At 38.8% G+C, this 24,200-nt stretch overlaps 1 protein-coding gene across 1 annotated transcript in view; it reads left to right on the top strand.

The window, feature by feature from the left end:
- Window positions 1-24,200, top strand: part of CBLB (Cbl proto-oncogene B) — a 243,189-nt gene that overhangs the window by 10,705 nt on the left and 208,284 nt on the right. The window contains exon 2 of the mRNA XM_004378154.2: window positions 10,840-11,090. Within this exon, the coding sequence (XP_004378211.1) occupies window positions 10,840-11,090 (251 nt within the window). The remainder of the gene's footprint in view (window positions 1-10,839; window positions 11,091-24,200) is intronic.

The following is a 24,200-nucleotide window of genomic DNA, read 5'->3' as shown; positions in this document are numbered from 1 at the left end:
ATATGTCTATGAGATCAAGTTGGTTGATTGTAGCAGTTAGCTCTTCCGTGTCTTTGTTGAGCTTCTTTCTGGATGTTCTGTCTTTCACCGAAATTGGCGTGTTGAAGTCTCCTACTATTATTGTGGAGCTGTCTATCTTTCTTTTCAGTGCTGTTAGAGTTTTATGTATTTTGGAGCCCTGTTGTTGGGTGCATAAATATTTATTATAGTTATGTCTTCCTTGTGTATTGATCCTTTAGTCATTATATAGTGCCCTTCCTTATCCTTTGTGGTGGATTTCACTTTAAAGTTTATTTTGTCAGAGATTAATATTGCCACTCCTGCTCTTTTTTGAGTGTTGGTTGCTTGATGTATTGTTTTCAATCTTTTGAGTTTTAGCCTGTTTGTGTCTTTAAGCCTAAGATGCGTCTCTTGTAGGCAGCATATAGATAGATCATGCTTTTCCGTCTAGTCTGCCACTCTCTGTCTCTATTGGTGCATTAAGTCCGTTTACATTCAGCGTAATTATTGATAGGTATGAGTTTAGTGTTGTCATCCTGATGTCTCTTTTTGTGTGGTGTTCACAGTTTCTTTGTTCCCCTTAATTTTCTGTGCTGAGTTGTTTTTCTTTATGTATTTATCTTTCATCTTTTTCATTATTGTAGATTTACTGTTTGCTGGGTCTTTATGTTTTTCTACTTTTTTATTTTGATTTGTAGGATTGTTAGAATCCTTTGTGGTTACCTTAATATTTACCTCTATTTTTCTAAGTTTATACCAGTCTTTTATTACTTTACATTGCCTTGACTTCCCCTCCAGGTGAAAAATCAATGTTTGCATTTTTAAGTTCCTCTTTTTTGTTTTAATGTCGTTTTTGACATATTGATATCTCTGTTTCCCTATTTTCAATGTATTTAGCTTTGGTGTATTTTTGACTTCCCTATCTAAGTCAATATCTGTCTGCTCTGTCCTGTATTCTAGTCTTTGGTTGTTATCTGACACTATTGATTACCTAACCGTAGGACTCCCTTTAATATTTGTTTTAATTTTGGTTTGGGTTTTGCAAATTCTGTGAACTTTTGTTTATCTAGAAATGCCCTAATTTTGCCATCATATTTGAGAGACAGTTTTGCTGGATATATAATTCTTGGCTGGCAGTTGTTTTCCTTCAAGGCTTTATATATGTCATCCCATTGCCTTCTTGCCTGCATGGTTTCTGCTGAGTAGTCTGAGCTTATTTTAATTGACTCTCCTTTGTTGATGACTTTTCTTTTATCCCTAGACGCTCTTAAAATTCTGTTTTTCTCTTTGGTTGTGGTAAGTTTGATTATAATATGCCTTGGTGACTTTCTTTTGGGATCTACCTTATGTGGTTTCGATGACCATCTTGGATAGATATCTTCTCATCTTTTATGATATCAGGGAAGTTTTCCATCAACAAATTTTCAACAACTTTCTCTGTATTTTCTGTTATCCCCCCGTTCCTGTACTCCAGTCACTCGTAGGTTATTTCTCTTGATAGAGTCCCACATGACTCTTAGTGTTTCTTCATTCTTTTGTCTGATTTTTCTTCAGATAAGTTGGCGTCAAGTGCTTTATCTTCAGTGTCACTAATTCTAACTTCTACTGCCTCAGTTCTGCTCTTATGACTTTCTTTTGAGTTGTCTAATTCTGAAATTTTATTGTTAATCTTCTGGATTTCTGATTGCTGTCTGTCTATGGATTCTTGCAGCCTATTGAATTTGTCGTTATGTTCTTCGATAACTTTTTTAAGTTCCGCTACTACTTTCTCTGTGTGTTCCTTGGCTGTTTCTAGCATTTTGTCGGATTTCCTTTCTAATTTCTAGAAGAGTTCTGTATATTAATCTTTTGTATTCTGTTTCTGGTAATTCCAAGAAATTCTCTTTCTCCAGAGAATTTATTGATTCTTTATTTTGGGAGCTTGTTGAAGCCATCATGGAGTGCCTGTTTATATGATTTGATATTGACTGTTGTTTCTGGGCCACCAATAAGTTATTATAATTTTATTTTGTATTTGTTTAGTGAGTCTTAGCTTCTTGTTTTGTTTTGTTTTGATATGCCCCAATAGGCTGCTTGTGTGTGCTAGATTGATTATTGGCGTCTTTGAAGCTCTAATGTCCTGTTATCAGGTAGTTAGTTCTGTAAGTATGTGCACACAGGAGGCCGTTAAGTTTTCCTATATGGGTTCAGCTCAGGACTAGGTAGTCGGTCACCGAGTGTGTGGTGCAGGTTCTCACCTACGGTCTTAGAGAGGCATGGATGATTGGTGCAGCCACTGGTATCTGGCTGTGGTAGGGGGTCACGCGCTGAGCCAGGCAGGGGGCTTACGGCTGCCCCTGAGAGTCTGAAAGGAAAGCGTGTCCTATTCCCTAGGGCATGTAGTTAGGTGAGTTTTGCAGTTGAACTATGAGCACCCTACTCTGTTGGCTGTAGAGACTCGAGGGCACCACTTTTTCTTGGACTCCTGTAGCAGCTGACTAGGTGGCATAGGTGCTGTCACCAGTCCTCAAGCCCCTGTTGTGGATCAGTAAAGGTGCCTGCTTAAGAGGCAGGGCTGTGACGAGGGTCAGAAATCTTCCCCTTCACAGCTGAAACAGTTGAAGTTAAACTTCAGGTGTTTACCCTGTTGTACTGTGGTAGTGAGGGCTAATGCTGTTGAGATGGTTCCCCACAAGTCTATACAGGGGTGTAAGGCATTCAAAGTCTGCGGACGCCTTATGCCTGTGCCTAGCGAAGGAGCTGTACCAACTCTGAGTTCCTGGCTTAGGGGAGCCAGTAGCTGATTTGTTCCCTCTCCAAGGCCGGGAGAATGGGTCAGGGTGCCTTTTGGGATCTACTTCTGGCCCAGTGGACTCCTGGTGCAGAGCGGGCAGGGAGGAGGTAAAAGGGAGAGAAGTTTTCCCAAATGGGCTTTTTTTTTTTTTTTAAATCCCCACGAAAGGCCGCAGGCATGTACTTATCTTTAGTCATTTGGGAGCTGCTTTTCACTGGTTTGGAGTGTCCAAGTAGAATCTCTGCTGCCGGATCTCTCTTGATGTGGAAACTGCCTCTGGAGCGTGTGCGCAGCTGTTTGCTGGCTTCACTGCGGACCCAGAGCAGCTGAAGAGCTGCAGTACTGCCGTGGCCACTGCTCTGGCGCTCCTTGCTTCTGAACTGTCTCCCTCTCCCCCTGCTACTCAGTCCGATTCCACAATTTTGCCTTGTTCAGGGCTCCTAGATGTTCATATACAATCAAATCACTTGTTTTTCCAGGTCTTAGTTGTAAGAGGGATATAGGAAGCTGTCTGACTACTCTGCCATCTTGGCCCCGCCTCTAAACCTTATTTTAAAATTGTATATTATAACCAGTATTTTGGCAGTTGAGTGCGTAAATAAGTAAAAAGTTTAATGGAAATCTATTCTCACTTTTTGTATGAAGATCATCTGAAACACATGCTGTGACTTAAATGATGCCACAGTGCTGTTTTTATCTACTGTTTGGATTTTATTTAATGTTTCTTAAGTGTTTAGTAACTAAAGAAGCATTTTGAAAGCATTAGACTAAGTTTTGTAGCTTTATAACACATTAATATGTAAATAATCATTAGCTCACGCACATTGTATCACCATAGCAATGGTAAATGTAGTTATTAATGTTCTACTTCTTAAAAGATTTGGTAGTTTAGCCCGAAATCTTTTTCTGAGAGTCTCTTGAATTGAAGGGACAAGAAGATTTTACAAGAATGGAAAATTACTGACCTGGCCTTAGAAACCCTATTTCCTGCTTTCCCGCGCAGAACAACCAGACTTTTACAGAGTTTCAGGTAGTATGAATAACTTTATGAGATAACAAGACCTTTAAACATCATTATGATCATCGCAAAGTGGTCATTGCCCTTGGTCTACTTTTAATTTTTCCTTGACAATGGAATATAAAGGAGTAGAAAAAATACTAAAAAGTGGTACATGTCTGCTGTGTGCCAGGTACTGTGCAGAGCACTCTGCGCTTCTCTTCTAACAGCTGTACTGGTAAGAGTCTCCTTGGGGTAGTTTTACTCTCTCCTGTAGGGTCACTGGGTCGGAATCGACACAACTACACAACAACAACAAGATGCTTCCAGAAGAAGAAACCTGCCCAAGGTTGTAAAGCAGGTAAATGGCAGGACCAGAGCCTAGGTTTGCTTGATTCTAGTATCTATATTCATAGTATAAAGAGAGTCAAACACACTGCTCCATGGAATACTGTGATTCTTCCTCTTTTCCATGGGGAATAAATCAAAAGGGTATTTTCCTCCTGTATTTGGTATTACCATTTTTTATACCAATTTTTTATTCCACTCCACATTTTGTAGTCATTTTTTGATCGATTTCAATATTGATAGGGATATCTTGTTTGTAATACTACATATTTCTTCCGAGAATTTTCTTTCTTTGTTCCTTTCCTCATTTTCTTCCTGCTTCATGCCATCAAATATGTATTGAGCATCTACTGTATGTAAGGTTATATTAGGTGCTGGGGATTGACCTGTGAGGAAGACAGATAGTTTTTCACTGTTAGGGAAGTTCCATTCTCATTTGGAAGAAAGATAGTGAACAAATGAATATATACTTGATAATTTTTATTATAATTTTGTGGTTATTTAATGAGTATTCCTAAATGAATCTTCTAATGAAAGCTTCATTGAAAACCACAAGCAAATTGGTAGTTTTACCCAAATCCTACTGTTTTTAAATAGACTAGACACACAATATGGGGCCTTGGTGGTACAGTGGTTAAGCGCTCGCCTGCTAGCCAAAAGGTCAGTGATTCAAACCCACGAGCTGCTCCATGGGAGAAAGATGTGACTCTCTGCTTCTGTAAAGATTATAGCCTTGGAAACTCAATGGGGCAGTTCTCTCTGTCCTATTTGGTTTCTATGAGTTGGAATCGACTCGATGGTAATGGGTTTTTAGACACATGACCAATTTAATGTGTTAGCCTTCTTGTTTTTATGTAGTTAATATTCTGTGTAGAAAGAACTTTTTAATATTTTTGTACTTTAGACCATGCAAGATAGAACTGAAAGAACTCTCAGATGCTTTTTTTTAACCACAATTACGTGTCTTATGTAACTTCAGTAAGAAAACTCTTACATTTACAGGATGGGGCCAGGACAAGGAGTATTTCAGGCATCCCATACTGTCTTAAAGAATGAACTTGATTTCACTTTGAGGGTACATGATTTAATTCAGTATAGTTTAATGCTCCATAAAGTGAGTTTTTTGTAATGAGAGTATGCTACAGTACAGACACAATTCCTTACTATTCAAATTTTCATTCGCTTCACTAGCATTTCTTTCATGCATTTCAGGGGCTGGTTTGAACCTTGTTTGGAAGAAATACGTTAGCTGATCTTATACCTCTTTTTTACCTTTGGATGGAAATTTTAATTAAGGCACAAGTCAGGAAACACTGAGTGCAAGTGTATTCTATGAACAATTAATGGCTTTGAAAATTCTTATAGCACTAGTAAATCCTCTTTTTAGATTTGTGCCATTGCTTTGATATGATGGTTGAATATATGTTTTGTGTATGTGCATATTTAATACATATTTATGTATTTATTGAAATACTTATGTAGTATATGTATATGTATTAGACATATTGTTATGCATGCGTTACAATGCAGACATGTACAAAGAGATCTACTTAAAACTCTTTAAATACATTTGTCTTAGGGTTCTCTAGAAAAACAGGACCAGTAAAATACATAGATTTTTTTTTTAGTGAATTGTCTCATATGATTGTAAGGGGGCTGTAGGTCAGACAGCAGGCTGGAGACTCCTGCAGTCATGTGTCTCAGAATATATAGGTTAGGTGATGGGAAGAGTGAAGGAGTTTTGGCAAAATGTCTGCTTATAGTCTGGGGACAGAATACTCCCTAGGGAAAACTCCCTTTTTGCTTTTTAGTCCTTCAGTTGATTGGATGAGAAACCCTGCCTCCCCCCGCATACCCCCCCACACGCTTTGCAGGGTCATCTGATTTACTTAAGGCCAACTAACTTACTCACATCTACTTTTTTTTTTTTTTTAAGCATCTAGCCTAGCATTTTTCCAGACACCAAACAACTGGGCACCATCGCCTAGCCAAGTTGATATATAAAATTAACTATCACATATGCTTTGATAAATACATATGTGTTTACAACAGTCGTAAGTTAGATAAAACTAACATTTTTAACAACAAGAAAAAAAACCAAAACTTAAAAAACATCAGAAAATTTAAGCAAGTAAAGCAAGCAGTTATGTATTGTAATGGAGAGAGTACCTGACTTGTAAGTCCAGACTTCACGGTTCTGATCAGTGATCTTAGCTAGGTTTCATTTCTGTGTTTTAGTATTGTCATGTGAAAATGAGAGAGTTTGTCCTGGTGATCTCCTAGGTCTTCTTTAGCTCTAGAATCCTTCCAGTTACATGACTATAATGAAATTGTAAGCCTAAATCCAATACTAAATGTTTTATCTTTTCACAAAAGAAGAGTAACATTGTTATCAAACTGGGTCCTTTTACACACTGGTTGGTGCACCAGTCAGTATATGATGTGAGTGCAGATTTGTTCTTTGTGAGGGCGCTTCTGTGTTGGACCAGCTTTCATTCCGGGAAGAGACTTAGATATTTCTGGAAGAGATCTACGTCACTTGAATCTGAACTTGAACTTCGTGGTGAGCTTGATTCCCACCCCCCCAACCCCCCGCCCCATATAGTGCTTTTAGAAAGGCAGTTTTTCTTTCCCAGCCTTTCTCAGTACTTTCTTACACATAGCAGGCACTCAGTAAATATTTATTGAATTGAATTGAATTTGACCTGCTTACAAGTCGTAGTTCTAGTGTAGGGTTATTCATTTTCGGCAGGAGCTGTCGTAAATCACAGGGTTTAATACTAATCCAACTGATGAACTGCACACTCAGCAGTATCTAGCAGCTCAGTGTTGTATGTTGCACTTCCCCAAGTACAATTTTAGAAAATGGTGTGGTTTACAAGGGCCTTGATGAACTGACCCTAGCCCGTTGCAGATTTGGTACCACTCACCCACAGACTTCCTATACTCAAACCTCACGAATGACCATTTACTTCTTTCTTAACATGCTGTGCTCTCTTGTGCCTCTTAAGCTTTCCGCACCCCTCTGCCTGGAATATTCCCTTTTGACAGATTCAGATACGCCTTTTGTGACAATCTCATGTAGATGAGTAAGGTTTTTCCTTTCTTCTGTAGTATTTTGTAGTCTTCTCCATTACAGTACTTAAATTCTACTTTAATTTTTTTTGAGCCACTTGTCTCCCACTAAGGAGCCCTGGTGGCGCCGTGGTTCAGCACTTGGCTGCTAACCGAAAGGTCGGAGGTTCAACTAGCCATTCCGTAGGAGAAAGATGTGGCAGTCTGCTACCATAAAGACTACAGCCTTGGAAACCCTATGGGGCAATTCTACCCTGTCCTGTAGGGTTGCTGTGAGTGGGAATCAACTTGTCAGTTGTGGGTTTGGGTCTTCCACCTCCTTGAGGGGGCAGGTCTGTGGTGTATTCCTTTTGTGTTCCCCAGGGCCTGAAACAGTGCCTTACACGTAATCAGTTTTTTGAATTAAAAAAATAATTCCTGAAGTTCATGTAATTTGCAAATAGAATAAAATAAAAATGTAAATGAGTTTAGCAGCATCATTCATTATATGCCTAATTCTAATTAAATCGTGATATATGTAGAAAGGAGATCAGCCGAAGATTCAGAAGATACAGGCTCTTGTGTTGGATTAATGATTTTATAATAGTCCCTTAATCTTTGTGGTTCTTAGTTTCTTTGTCTGGAAATGAAGGGACTGGACGGGATCTTTACTCAGATCCCTTACAGCAAGAATTATATTGTTCCTAAGTTAATTATACAGAACTAGGTCTCTTCTGCCAGACTCCTTGAAGCAGGAAGTATGTCCTAATCATCTGTAATGTCTTGGCACTAAGCTCTGTACCAGGTATATAGTAGTTACTCAAACAGTTTTACTGAATAAAGCATTAAATTCCCGGGTAGAGCTACAATTTTAAATAAAGCAAATGTAATAAAAAATCACGTAGAGAATAATGAATTAAAAATCTGTAAAACTTAAATTTTCTATTAAAGAAAATTTATTTGCAATATCTGAAAAAAATGCCCTAGAGACTTTTTTTTTTATATATTAGTTAAAAAATTCACCGTTGGAGGAGATCAATTTGAAGCTACTTGGTTTCTAACTAGAAGTTAATAATTTATCTATGTAACATTTTTAACCAAGTTTAATGTTGCTGAGTTTAAGTTGTGTCTGCTGTAGGATGTTGGTTGCTGAATTTGTGAAATTTATGTGTACTTTTGATAGTATCTTTTAATCTAAAGAATTGAAAAACTGTCTCCTATTTCAACCAGGGTTTGTTATATCATTGTCATATTTGGGACTTAATCATTCTTTAGGGCAAAATGAGTGTCTCTAGTTATAGAAAAGTATCAGGAAAAAAAAAAAAAGAGGAGGGGGAACTTTGTCAGCTCATTTAATTATATCTTTGTAAAAATTCGGCATTATTTAATAATTGAGATGCTGTCCTTCCTTTATAAGAATTTCTTTAGGAAATCATGTTTGGGTTATTAATTGGAATACTATCATAGTTTAATCCTGAAAATAAAGAAAATAATACAATCAAAATATTTGTGTACAATGTACACATCAAGTGTTCTTGAATCTATTAATCAATTCATCGATCTATCCATTCATTCATGTATTATGTGCTGTGTGCTAAACAGTTCTGCTTTAGGCAGTGTATACAAAGGAAGATGTGAGAATGCTCTAGATTAATGTGAGAAATGGTTGCCTTAAACTAGGGACAAGGGGCTGAGGCTTGTTTAATTTGAACTGGATTCTTCTCTTCACAAAAAAAATGATGTGGTAATTTCTTAAAGAAAGTAAGTAAGATATATTCAGTATAAGGGTACTTGTTTTCATTTTGTTGTTTCCTTGATTTATTATGTTTGTAATTCTTGAAATTATTACCATTTAGCTGTTTTGTTTTAGGCCCAAGCGCTTTTATAAGTATCCAATGGCACATCCATGTTTTGTGAAATCTGAAACGTAACAATTTGGAAGGGTCCTTTTAAAGAAAAATACAAATGCAAAGTACAAATATAAAATTGGATATGAAAATCAGTTTTGTTTAGAATGAGAAAACAGTCACAAGAAATTATAAATTTTTAGAAGCTGCTATATCCACAAACATAGAAATCCAGAGAAATAATGTAGACTGGTTCGATCACTTCCATGGTGCACGTGTTTCCAGTGCTGGGTGCCATCGTACACGGTCAGTTGCCAAATGTGAGTTGGACCATCCTGTCCCCCTGCTGGGCTAATTGGTACTGTGGGCACTTGAAGTAGGCCTGAAGACGTTATTTCAGCAGGACTGCTGACAGTAATTAACTGTTTACAGAAGTGACTCTGTCTTCCACTAAGCCCCAACTAAACATTTCTCCAATTCAAATTCACATTAGCCATGTCACACAAATGCCTGTGGCCACACCAGTGCCACCCAGTAGGAGGTTAAGTATAACAAAAGAGAAGTTATAATGGAAAAAGACAGTAATCTTAACCAATTGTGCATATAATATCTTGTTCTTGAAAATTTTATTTAAAAAAAATTATGATTCAGGCCTTAGAAGAGGGCCAAGTGTGTGAGGGACCCTAACGTTTAAGAAGCTTCATTAGCTTCGCTGTACCTACCCCTTGCCGTCAAGTTGATTCTGAGTCATAGTAACCCTGTAGGACAGAGTAGAACTGGCTTATAGGGTTTCCAAGACTGTAAATCTTTACAGAAGCTGACTGCTACATTCTCCCTCGGGGTGGCTATTGGGTTTGAGTTGCTGACCGTTCGGTTAGCAGCTGAGTGCTTAACCACTGCACAACCGGGGCTTGCTGTAAACCCCTTTATGAGTACCTACTGCCTACTGCTTTTTATAAGAGTGCTGTGCAGTTAGAGTGTGTATATTCTTGTGCAATTCTCAGTGATTTACTTAATTTTTTTCTTCTTCCAAATTTCAGGATTCTTCTTTTCTTAAGTAGAGGAGTAAGAATGAGCTGGACTTCTCTGGGATAAATCCCGTGAATACACACAAATGAATATAGTAGAACAACTACTTTTTCTTGCTGGCAGAGCATATCTTCAATTCTGCAGGCAGCCCTGAATGCCCCAGTGGTTAAGTGCCACCTGATGGATGACTGAACCCTTACATAATACGTTTATGGGTGTGGTAGAAAGTATGGGGAGATGGAAAAGACTAGTTCTGGCCTGACCTATTTACTGCTTAATGATTCAGTTATTAAAATTGTACCTCTTTGTTTTATTCTCCTGAGGGTTCAGGAACAATATGCCAAAACATTAATTAAAATCTATGAAAGAGTTTTAGCTGAGTGTTCAACGTAGTAAAATAATGTTTAAATGTGAGATACTGGTTGCCAGCAGAAGAGGCCCATTTCCTCATTTTTATTTAAAATAAGACTATTAGTGGTATACAGTGATTAGCACACAGGTGTTCTCTGAAGCTATGAACAATCGGATGTTATAGAAGAGAGAACAAAAGCATTAGGGGTCGAAAGTAAGAGTGATAATAGAAAAGACTGAATGGGAGAAGAAAATAGGATTTAATTGCATTAGGACAGATGTGAATATTTACCAGTTCTTTGTATATAGTAGTAATAAAGATAATTTTTCTATAGAAAATGAATAAGCAGTACTTAGTTCTATAAATTTATTATTTTTCTGTGAAATAAGGTATTGCAGTTGATATGAAAATGTTTTATTTCTGTCTTTTTTTTTTTTAGGTGAGACTGTGCCAAAATCCCAAACTTCAGTTGAAAAATAGCCCACCATATATACTTGATATTTTACCTGATACATATCAGCATTTGCGGCTTATATTAAGTAAATATGATGACAACCAGAAACTTGCCCAACTCAGTGAGAATGAATATTTTAAAATCTACATTGATAGTCTAATGAAAAAGTCCAAACGGGCAATAAGACTCTTTAAAGAAGGCAAGGAGAGGATGTATGAAGAACAGTCACAGGACAGGTAAGAATACTTAATTTGTTTTCTTATTGTTAAGGTCATTCATGTTGCTTTTTGCGTCATAGTTAACATAAATGTCACTTTATGTTTGCTTTGGGGGAAATGTCATTCAGTTTGTGTATTTGTTTTTCACATTCTTTAGACCTTGCACATTTACATACGTTTATTTATGGTAAGAGCTAGTACACGAGATAGTGTTCTTAAGACACAGTCTTGATTGGATGTGTGGGCATGGAAGATGTGTGGTGGGAGACTTAGCTTCAGTCTCTAAACTTTGCCTGTAAGTGAAAAAGTGATTTTAGGACTTGTGGACCAGAGTAGCAAAGACGGAAGTAACATCAACTGAATCTGCATTATATAGTCAGGGTACTTGACTTAGGGACTGCGCCTTAAAGTCTGTTGTTTGGCTATTTCAATGTCAAATGTCTTGATCTATCTTAAACCAAATATAGTAAGTAACAGTTTTTTATTTCTGGAATATTTTAAGTATATCTAGAATAGTTGTTGATGGTGATAGCCCATTTAGGTTTCCAAATTGAAAAAAGATAAAATAATTAAAACATAGTCTTACCATCGTTAGTTAAGTTGAATTTTAGTGTAAGACTCTTAACCTCTCTGGATGTTGTTGTTGTTAGCTGCTGTGAGTCAGCCCCTGACTCATGGCAATCCCAAGCACAATGGAAAAAAAAAAAAACACTGCCTAGTCCTCCACCATCCCTCTGATCAGTTGCTGATCAGACTTTTGTGATCCATAGGGTTTTCAATGGCTGACTGTTGGAAGTAGATCACCAGGTCTTTCTTTCTAGCCCATCTTAATCTGGAAGCTCCACTGAAACCTGTTGAGCATCATAGCAACACGCAAAACCCCACTTACAGTGTGGTGACTGCACATGTGGTGCATTGGCCAGGAGTTGAACTCTGGTCTCCTGCATGGAAGGAGAGAATTGTACCACTGAACTACCAATGTCTTCTCTGGATTTTAATTTTCTTGTATATAGGAAGACCTCTAAGAGCCCTCTAATTTTTTTTCAGGTCTGAAAACTAGCCTCATTTAGTTTGATATAGCATAGGATTATACCATAGAAAATTCAGTAATATAGGTATATAGACTCTAAAGTTATTTGCAAATACTGGCCTAACAAATATGCAGAGCGAGTAAAACCATCAAATCCAAACATAGAAAAACCCTCTGCCTAATGTAAAATGGCATATATGTTTACTGATTTATAATTTGATACCTGAACTAGTGATAAACTCCAACATAATCACAGGAACCTAACCAAGTATGTACCCGTGGGCATGTCATTTGATATTCTTGGACCACAGTTTACTAACCTTGAGGGTGGTAGATCCTTAACCTGCCTTTTAGCTTCAAAGCTGTAAGACTGTCTCCAGTACTACCAAATGGAACTTGAATTGCCAAGAGGTACCAGATGTAAGTTAGATAGCGTAGTGATTATTTATTTGTACAGGCTTTTCAGGAATAGCCAAGGTTAAGTGAAACAAGATGTTTATATTAAAAACTATATTTTTACTTCGTAGTTCTACCATTGATCGAATAAAGTTACAAACATCTTTATAGTTAATATTCAGTTTATTGGCTCTGTAATTCTTCTTGTTTCAGCAAAGTATTCTATTCATTTTTACTTTATAGGGTATGAGGGCACTGAGAAAGTGTATGACTTCTAGGCCTAGGAATTTGTAATAATACATGATGCAGTAAACTTTATATCCCACATTTACAACTTTCTTAGAAACTTGAAACATTTTGTGACTCAGTAGATATTTTATAATTACTATCGCATTTGTATATTTTAGTATTTTTGGCTTTTTATATGGAAACATTTCATGGGGAAATCCTGTAAATTTATGTTGATTATGTATAGATTTCTGTAGAAGATGGTAGAGCAAATAATGCAGACCAGTCAGGTGAGGCAGCTCAGTAAATTCTTTGTGTGTTTGTGTATTTTACATGTCCAGGTAGATTTTGGTCGCTCTTCTAGATGCAACCCTAAGACAAAGTGTATTTGTTCTGTGTTGTGTACAGCACATCCCTGCTTGGATATTACTGTTATCCATTTTCCATTTTCTGATAGGGTTCTGAGGACAGCTGTGTTTATGTGAAATTTACATTTGATAAGTGTCTAATCATTATTCAGAAGAACCCTGGTGGCGCAGTGGTTAAAGCGCTCAGCTACTAACTGAAAAGCCAGTGGTTCAAGCCCACCAGGCAGTTCGATCCCACCAGCCACTCCTTGGGACAACGATGTGGCAGTCTGCTTCCATAAAGATTTACAGCCTCGGGAACTGTATGAGTCAGTCCTACTCTGTCCTGTAGGGTCACTATGAGTCAGAATCAAATTGATGGTAGTGGGTTTGGTTTTTGGTAATCATAATTCGTAGTACTGTACCATTTTTAGTACCCCATAACAGGGTGAAAGACATAGACTTTTGTTGTCGTGGTGGTAAAATATATTACAAAACATTTGCCATTTCAACATCTTTTACATGTACAATTCAGTGACATTGTTAGGTGCTGTTGAGTCAGTTACAACTCATAGAGACCCTGTGTACAACAGAATGAAGCACCGCCCAGTCCTGCATCATCCTCACATCCTTGCTATATTTGAGCCCATTGTTGCAGCCACTGTGTCAGTTCATCTTGTTCAAGGTCTTCCTCTTTTTCACAGACCCTCCACTTTACCAGGCATGGTGCCTCCTGATAACATGTCCAAAGTACGTTAGATGAAGTCTCACCGTCCTCCCTTCTAAGGAGTCTTCTGGCTGTACTTCCAAGAAGGATTTGTTTGTTCATCATATGGCAGTGCATGGCATATTATCTGTTCTTCACAAACACCATAATTCAAATGCATCAGTTCTTCTTCGGTCTTCCTTATTCATTGTCCAGCTTTTGCATCATATGAGACGATTGAAAATACCATGGTTTGGGGTCAGGCATACCTTAGTCATCAATGTGACATTTTTGTTTTTTAACACTTTAAAGAGGTCTTTTGCAGTAGATTTGCCTGATACAATATGTTGTTTGATTTCTTGACTGCTGCTTCCATGGGCGTTGATTTTGGATTCAAATAAAATGAAATCCTTGACAGCTTCAATCTTTTCTCCATTTATGGTGATGTTGTTTTTTGGTCCAGTTTTGAGAATTTTTGTTTTCTTTACTTTAATGTGTAATCCATACTGAAAGCTGTAAGTGCTTCAAGTCCTCTTCATTTTCAGCAAGCAACTTTGTGTCATCTGCATATCGCAGGTTGTTAATAAGTCTTCTTCAGTTCTGATGCCGCGTTCTTCTTCATATAATCCAGTTTCTCAGATTATTTGCTCAGCACACAGATTGAATAAGTATGGTTAAAGGATATAACACTGACACACACCTTTCCTGATTTTAAACCATGCTTTATCCCTTTGTTCTGTTCGAACAACTGCCTCTTGGTCAGTGACATTAATCTTGTTCATCATGTTGTATCACTATCACCCTTATCCATTTCTGAATTTTTCCATCACCCTTAACAGAAATTCAGTGCTACCTAAACGGTGACACTCCCTTTCTTCTTCCCTCCTACTCCTGGTTGTTGTTAGGTGCAGTCGAGTTGATTTTAACTCAAAGCTACCCCACGTGACAGAGTAGGACTGCTCCGTAAGGTGTTCTTGGCTGTAATCTTTACAGAAGCCGATCATCAAGTTTTTCTCCCGTTGAGCCACGGGGTGGTTTCGAGCTGTGCTAGCCTTTGGTTAGCAACTGAGCCCTTAAGTGTTTGCCCCACCTGGGTTTACTCCTTCTACTCCTGGTAGTCACTAACAAACTATGGTTTGTGTGCATTAGCCTGTTCTAGATATTTTGTGTACGTAGGATCATATAATCTCTGCTCTTTTGTGACTGATTTATTTCACTTAGCATAATGTTTTCAGGTTTCATCCATGTCGTTGCATGTATCAGAACTTCATTTGTCTTTATGACTGAGTAATTCCATTGTAAAGGAGCCCTGGTGGCATGGTGGTTAAGTGCTCAGCTGCTAACCAAAAGGTCGGTGGTCCAAATCCACCAGATACTCAGTAGGAGAAAGATGGTGGCAGTCTGCTTCCGTAAAGATTACAGCTTTGGAAACTGTATGAGGCAGTTCAGCTGTGTCCTATAGGGTCACTGTAGGTCGGAATCCATTATGGCAATGGGTTTGGGTTTTTTGGAATTTCATTGTATGTATATATGATGAATTGATGCCTTTGAATTATGGTGTTGGTGAAGAATATTGAATATATCATGGACTGCCAGAAGAGTGAACAAATCTGTCTTGGAAGAAGTACAGCCAGAATCCTCCTTAGAAGTGAGGATGGCGAGACTTTGTCTGAGTGGAAGCAGCCTGGCCCTGCCCCACCTTCATGCCACCCCACCCCTCCTGGCCCCACCCCCCATGGCTCCCTGCAGCTCCTCCCCTTGCCTGTTGGCCAACGCAGAGACCCTCTGCCTGGCCACACCCTGACTGGCAGGAGATGGGGTGTGGGTGACCACTTAGCATACTGGGTGAAACCAACCTTAGTGACTGCAGGTGATTGAGGGTTTGTGACGATTACTGCACTGGGTGATGGGTGATACCAATTCTAGTGACATCACTGCCTTAGTAATCCCTCCCCTGGCAATGCTGGCCCACTTTCTGCTGCTGCAGACCCTGGGGTCATTTTGGTGTCACTCCCTCTTGAAAGTGTCAGGGGGTATGGTTCACACCCCCTGCATCCCTCAGTGATGCCACTGCTTTCTCTCACGTACTTTGGGCATGTTATCAGGAGGGACCAGTCCCTGGAGAAGGATGTCATGCTTGGTAGAGGATCAGTGAAAAAGAGGAAGACCCTCAATGAGATGGATTGACACAGTGGCTGCAACAAGGGGCTCAAACATAGCAACTTTTGTGAGGATGGCGCAGGTCCAGGCAGTGTTTTGTTCTGTCGTATATAGGATCGCTATGAGTCGGAACTAACTCGATGGCACCTAATAGCAACAACAACAGACAGCAACAACAACAACATTTTCTGTATGTACCACATTTTGCTTATGCATTTATCGCTTTCTGGACATTCAGGTAGTTTTACTTTTGGCTGTTGTGAATAGTGCTGCAGTGAGTATTGGTGTACAAGTATCTGTATTGCTGCTTTCAATTCTTTTGGGTATATATCTATGAGTGGAATTACTGGGACATACCGTAATGCTATGTTTAACATTTTGAGGAACCACCAGATTGTTTTGCACAGCGGCTGCACCATTTTACAACCCACTAGCAATGGATGAGGGTTTCACTTTTTCCACATCATCACCAACATTTGTTGTTTTCCATTTTTTCTGATTGTAGCCATCCTAGTGGGAGTGAAGTGGTATTTCATTGTGGTTTTGGTTTATATTTCCCTAATGACTAATGGCGAGCATCTTTTTTATGTGCTTATTTCATTTGCATATCTTCTTTGGTGAAATGTCTATTCAGGTCCTTTGCCAGTTGTTTTAATTGGGTTGTTTGTCTTTTTTTGTTATGTTGTGGGAGTTCTTTATATAGTCTGGGTGTTAAACATTTATCTGGTGTATGGTTCCCCCACATTTTCTCCTATTCTGTAGTTTGTCTTTTCATTTTGTTGATAAAGTCCTTTAATGCACAAAAGTTTTTGGTTTGATAAAGTCCAGTTTATCTATTTTTGTCTTATGATACTTTTGCTTTTGGTGTATATATAAGAAAAAAAAACTTTGTTGGTGTTGAGTCGATTCTGACTTGTAGCTACAACCCTATAGGACAGAGTAGAACTGCCCCGTATCTAAGAAACCATTGGCAAAAACTAGATCCTGAACCATTACCCCTGTGTTTTCTTCTAAGATTTTTATGGTTTTAGTTCTTACATTTAGGTTCTTGATCCATTTTGAGTTAATTTTTATACACAATGTGAGGTATGGGGCCAGCTTGATTATTTTGCATATAGAAATCCAGCTGTCCCAGGGAGGCGGGACGAAGATGGCAGAGTAGTCAGATGCTTCCAGTGGACCCTCTTACAACAAAGACGCGAGAAAACAAGTGAATCAATTATATATGACAATCTAGTAGCCCTGAACATCTAAGGCAAAGCTGAGGAACTGGACTGAGTGGCAGGGGGAGGGAGAGGGAGGGAGAGATGGTTTGGAAGCAGTGAGGAGTTGCCAGACCTCACCTGGTGAGAGCCTGAGCCTTTCAGGCCTGAGCAGCTCACAGGTGAGCAGTGAGGGAGGCAAGAAGCAGTGCTCGGGAGGCATGTTTTCCACACTGGGTGAGACCCAGCCCGAGAGTCTACGCAGGCACACAGAACCAGTGAGGAGCAGCCCTGGATCCGCGGGAGATAAGTACTTGCGTACGGCCTACTCATGGATCAGAAACAACCCCCTTAGGGAAAAACCTCCCTCCCATTTACCTCTCCGCTCCCTACTCTGCACTGTGTCTCGGACCAGCTTCAGCAATTGCCGAGTCCCCTGGGCCAGAAGTAGGATCTGTCACATGCCCTGAGCCATTCTCCCAGCCTTGGAGAGTGAACAAATTAACAAATGGGAAAAAATAAACTGCTGGCTCCCCTAAACCAGGAATTCAGGGTAGGCAGAGTTCCTTTGCCTAGGCACAGGCATAAGGGATCTTCGGACTTTGGGTGTCTTTCCCCCTGCAGAGACTTGTGTGGACGCATTTCAACAGTGTAGGCCCTAATTACTGCAGTAGAACAGGGTATATACCTGAAGTCTAAATTCAGCTGTTTCAGCTGTGAAGTGGCAGGTTCGTGACATTTGACACTGGTCTGCCCATTAAGCAGGGTTTTCACCTACCCACATCAGGGGCTTGAGGACTGTTGGTTCCACCCATGCCACCTAGTCACCTGTGACATGGGCCTATGAATAAGAGGTGCCCCCCAGTCCTTACAGCCAACAGCATTAGGTGCCCATAGTCCGGCTACAAAACCCAACCACCTACGCACTGTAGGGAACAGGGACACACCTTCCTTCTGGACACTTGGGGACTTAACAAATGTAGACATAGATTTTTTACATGGAGAGGCAGTCCAAGGCGATATAAAGAAATAAAAGACTGGTATAAACTTAGAAAAATAAGGGTAAATATTAAGGTAACCACAAAGGAAACTAACAATCCTACAAGTCAAAATAAAAAACTAGAAAAATGTAGAGTTTCAGCAAACACAAAATGAACAGCAATGATAAAGATGAAAAGAAAATACATAAAAACGACTCAGCACAGAAAATTAAGTGGAACAAAGAAACTGTGAACAACACACAAAAAAGACATCGAAATGACAGCACTAAACTCAAAGCTATCAATAATTACAGTGAATGTAAATGGACTAAATGCACCAATAAAGAGACAGAGAGTGGCAGTTTGGATAAAAAAACACGATCCGTCTGTATGCTGCCTATGAGAGACACACCTTAGACTTAAAGACACAAACAAACTAAAACCCAAAGGATGGAAAAAAAAAATATCAAGCAAATAAAACTCAAAAAAGAGCAGGAGTAGCAATATTAATCTCTGACAAAATAGCCTTTAAAATCAAAACCACCACAAAGGATAAGGAAAGACAGTATATAATGATTAAAGGATCAATACACTAGGAGGACATAACTGTAGTAAATATTTACGCACCCAACAACAGGGCTCCAAAATATGTAAACAGACTCTAACAGCAGTGAAAAGAGACGGCTCCACAATAGTAGTAGGAGACTTCTACACGCCACTTTCGGTGAAGGACAGAACATCCAGAAGGAAGCTCAGCGTAGACACAGAGGAGCTAAATGCTACAGTTAACCAGCTTGATCTCATAGACATATACCGAACACTCCATCCAACGGCAACCAAGTATACTTTCTTTTCCAACGCACATGGAAAATTCTCCAGAATAGACCACATTTTATTCCATAAAGCAAGCCTTAATAAAATCCAAAGCATCGAAATATTACAAAGCATCTTTTCTGACCATAAGGCCATAAAAGTAGAAATCAACAAAACAAAAAGCAAGAAAAAAAATCAAACACATGGAAACTGAAGAACACCTTGCTCAGAAACTACTGGGTTATAGAAGAAATTAGGGATGGAATAAAGAAATTCATAGACTCAAACAAGAATGAAAACACATCCTACCAGAACTTCTTTTGATGCACCAAAAGCAGTGCTCAAAGGTCCGTTTATAGCAATAAATGCACACATCCAAAAAGAAGAAAAGGCCATAATCAAAACATTAACCCCACAACTGGAACAAGCAGAAAGAGAGCAGCAAAAGAAGCCCTCAGGTGCCAGAAGAAAGGAAATAAAAAGAATTAGAGCAGAATTAAATGAAATAGAGAACAGAAAAACAATTGAAAGAGTTAACAAGACCAAAAGCTGGTTCTTTGAAAAGATCAACAAAATTGATAAACCATTGGCCAAACTGACAAAAGAAAAACAGGAGAAGAAGCAGATAACCCGTGTAAGAAATGAGATGGGTGATATCACAACAGACCCAACTGAAATTAAAAGAATCATAACAGAATACTATGAAAAATTGTACTCTAACAAATTTGAAAACCTAGAGGAAATGGCACGAATTTCTAGAAACTCACTACCTACCTAAACTAACACAAACAGAGGTAGAACAACTAAATAAACCCATAACAAAAGAAGAGATTGAAAAGGTAGTTAAAAAACTCCCAAGAAAAAAAAGCCCTAGCCCGGATGGCGTCACTGGAGAATTCTACCAAACTTTCAGAGAAGAGGTAACACCACTTCTATTAAAGGTATTTCAGTGCATAGAAAAGAATGGAATACTCCCAGACTCATTCTATGAAGCCAGCATAACTGATACGAAAAACATGAAATGACAACACAAAAAAAAAAGGAAATTACAGATCGATATCCCTCATGAACATTGAAGCAAAAATCCTCAACAATATTCTAGCCAAGTGAATTCAACAACATATCAAAAAAATAATTCAACACGATCAAGTGGGATTTATACCAGGTATGCAGGGATGGTTCAACATCAGAAAAACAATCAATGGAATCTATCACATAAATAAAACAAAAGACAAGAAACACATGATCTTATCAATCGATGCAGAAAACGCATTCGACAAAGTCCAACACTCATTCATGATAAAAACTCTCAATAAAATAGAAATAGAAGGGAAATTCCTCAGTATAATTAAGGGCATTTATACAAAGCCAACAGCCAAAATCATCCTAAATGGAAAGACTTTGAAAGCATTCCCCTTGAGAATGGGAACAAGACAAGGATGCCCTTTATCACCACTCTTATTCAACATTGTGTGGAGGTCCTAGCCAGAGCAGTTAGGCTAGAAATAGAAATAAAGGGCATCCAAATCAGTAGGGAAGATGCCAGAGTATCTCTATTTGCAGATGATATGATCTTATACATAGAAAACCCCAAAGAATCCACAAGAAAAGTACTGTAACAGAAGATTTCAGCAAAGTTTCAGGATACAAGATAAACATACAAAAATCAGTTGGCTTCCTTTACACCAACAAAGAGAACCTCGAAGAGTAAATCACCAAATCAATACTATTTATAATAGCCCCAAAGAAGATAAAATACTTAGGAATAAATTTAACCAGAGGTGTGAAAGACCTATACAGTGAAAACTACAAGACACTACTGCAAGAAACCAAGGAGAACTCTGTAAGTGGAAAAACATACCTTGGTCATGGATAGGAAGACTCAACATTGTGAAAATGTCAGTTCTACCCAAAGTGATCTACAGATACAATTCAATCCTGATCCAGATTCAAACAGCAGTTTTTAATGAGATGGAGAACCAAATCACCAACTTCATGTGGAAAGAAGAGAGGCCCTGGATAAGTAAAGCATTACTGAAGAAGAAGAAGAAACTGTGAGGCCTCCCACTGCCTGATTTTGGAACCTATTATACTGCCACGGTAGTCAGAATTGCCTGGTACTGGTACAACAACAGACCAATGGAGTACAATTGAGAATCCAGGCATAAATTCATCTACTGTGAGCTGCTGATACTTGACAAAGGCCCAAAGTCCGTTGGTTGGGGAAAAGACAGTTCTTTAACAAATGGTGCTGGCATAACTGGATATCCATCTGCAAAAAACTTTAACAAGACCCATACCTCACCCCATGCACAAAAACTAGCTCCAAATGGATCAAAGACTTAAACATGAAATCAAAAACGATAAAGATCATGGAAGAAAAAATAGGGCCAACACTAGGAGCCCTAATACATGGCATAAACAGAATATGAACCGTAAGTAACAACACACAAGTGCTAGTAGAGAGACTAGGTAAATGCGAGCTTCTAAAAATCAAACACTTATGCTCATCATAAGACGTCACCAAAAGAGTAAAAAGACAACCTACAGAGTGGGAAAAAGTTTTTGGCTATGACAAATCCGATCGGCATCTAATCTCTAAAATCTACACGATAGACTGCAGAACCTCAACAACAAAAAGACAAATAACCCAATTAAATGGGCAGAAGATATGAACAGGCACTTTGCCAAAGAATATATTCTGGTGGCTAACAGACACATGAAGAAGTGCTCACGATCGTTAGCCATTAGAGAAATGCAGATCAAAACTACAATGAGATACATCTCACCGCAACAAGGCTAGTATTAGTCCAAAACATACAATAAATGCTGGAGAGGTTGTGGAGAGACTGGAACAATTACACACTGTTGGTGGGAATGTAAAATGGTACAACCACCTTGGAAATCGATTCGGCACTTCCTTAAAAAGCTAGAAGTAGAAGTACCATACGATCCAGCTGTCCCGCTCCCTGGAATATATCCTAGAGAAATAAGAGCCGTCTCATGAATAGATACATGCACGCTCATGAATAGATATATGCACACCCATGTTCTTTGCAGCACTGTACACATAGCAAAAAGATGGAAACAATCTAGGTGTGCACCAACGGACGAATGAATAAACAAATTATGGTATATTCACACAATGGAATACTACGCAATGATAAAGAACAATGATGAAGCTGTGAAGCATGTTATAACATGAAGGAATCTGGAGGTCATTATGCTGAGTGAATTTAGTTAGTCACAGAAGGACAAATATTGTATAAGACCACTGTTAAAACTCATGAAGGTTTAAACACGGAAGACAACATTCTTTGATGGTTACAAGGGTGAGGAGGGTGAGGAAGGGTTATTCACTCACTAGACAGGAGAAAAGTTTTATCTTAGGTGAATGGAAGGACTGTACACACTACAGGGGAAGTCAGTACAACTGGACTAAACCAAAGATAAAAATTTTCCTGAATACAAACAAACACTTTGAGGAACAGAGTAGCAGGGGTAGGGTTGTGGGGACTATGCTTTCAGGGGACATCTAGGTCAGTTGGCATAACAAACCTTATTAAGAAAGGTTCCTGCATCCTACTTTTGTGAGTGGCATCTGGCGTCTTAAAAGCGAGCGAGTGGCCGTCTAAGATGCATCAGTTGGTCCCAACCACTGGCAGTAAAGGAGAATGAAGAACACCAAAGACTACAAGGAAGGTATTGGCCCAGGAGACAGAAAGGGCCGCATAAACCAGAGACTTCATCACCCTGAGACCAGAAGAACTAGATGGTGCCTGGCTACCACCAATTACCGCCCTTGACAGGTAACACAACAGAGAGTCCCTGATGGAGCAGAAGAAAGGTAGGGTACAGAACTCTAATTCTAGTAAGAAGACCAGACTTAATGGTCTGAATGAGCCTGGAGGAACCCCAGAAAGCATGGCCCCCTATTCTCTATCAGCCCAGAACTAAAACCATTTCCGAGGCCAGCTCTTCAGACAGACGTTGGTCTGGACTGTGCGACTTAAAGGGATACTCGTGAGGAGTGTGCTTTTAGCTCGAGTAGATATAAGAGAGTAAACGGGCAGCTTCTGTCCGGAGGTGAGATGGGAAGGCAGAGAGTGTTAGGAGCTGGTTAAATGGACATGGGGAATCGGGTGGAAAGGAGGAGTGTGCTGTCAAAGCGTGGGCAGAGCAATTAAGGTCACATAACAATGTATGTATAAATTTTTGTATGGGAGACTAGCTTGAAATGTAAACTTCATTTAAACTACTATAATTAAAAAAAAAAAAATTCAGTTGTCCCAGGATCATTTATTAAAGAGATTATTCTTGCCCCAGTGAATGGACTTTGCACCCTTTGGAAAATCTAATTGACTGTAGATATATGAGTTTATTTCTGGAGTGTCAATTCTATTTTATTAACATATATGTCTGTCATTATACCAGTACCAGATAGTTTTGATTACTGTAGCTTTATAGTATATTTTGGAATTGGGAAGTGTGAGTCTGCCCACTTTATTCTTCTTTTTCAAGATTATCTTGGCTATTCAAAACCCCTTGTAGTTCCGTATAAATTTGAGGATTTGCTTTTCCATATCTACAAAGAAGGCTGTTGGAATTTTGATGGGGATTGTGTTGAATCTGTATATTGTTTTGAGTGGTGTTGACTTCTTAACAATGTTAAGTCTTCCAGTACATGAACATGGAATATCTTTCTGTGTATTTAGGTCTTCTTAAATTTCGTTCAGTAATGGTTTACGGTTTTCAGTGTTACAGGTCTTTCACCTTTCTGGATAAATTTTCTCCTAGATATTTTATTCTTTTAGATGTGATTGTAAATGAAATTGCCCTTTGGTTACCTTTTATATCTTTTTCTTGCCTAATTGCTCTGGGTAGAATTTCCGGTACAATATTGAATAGCTGTTGTGAGAACAGGGATCCTTGTTTTGTTCCTCAGTCTTTCTCCATTGAGTATGATGTCAGGCTGTGAGTTTTTCATATATTCTCTTTATCATACTGAGGATTTCAGCTTCTCTTCCCAGCCTGTTGAATTTTTTTTATCATGAAATTATGTTGGGTGAAGATAGACTGTTGATTTGTGTTTCTTCTGGTAGAATTGATTTGTGCACATTTACTTCTGGGTTATCTTAGGATCCCGTTTGCAAACAGACGACAGTGAGCTATTGCACGTGGAACTCAAGATGTTTTGTTGTATAGAGCAGAAAGGAAACTTTTTATAATGTTCTCATGTTGGTTAGACAATAGAATATTCTGTTTC

Source organism: Trichechus manatus, unplaced genomic scaffold (genome assembly GCF_000243295.1).
Source record: "Trichechus manatus latirostris isolate Lorelei unplaced genomic scaffold, TriManLat1.0 scaffold00055, whole genome shotgun sequence".
Lineage (NCBI taxonomy): Eukaryota > Metazoa > Chordata > Mammalia > Sirenia > Trichechidae > Trichechus > Trichechus manatus.
This window is presented reverse-complemented; position numbering and strand designations above follow the sequence as displayed.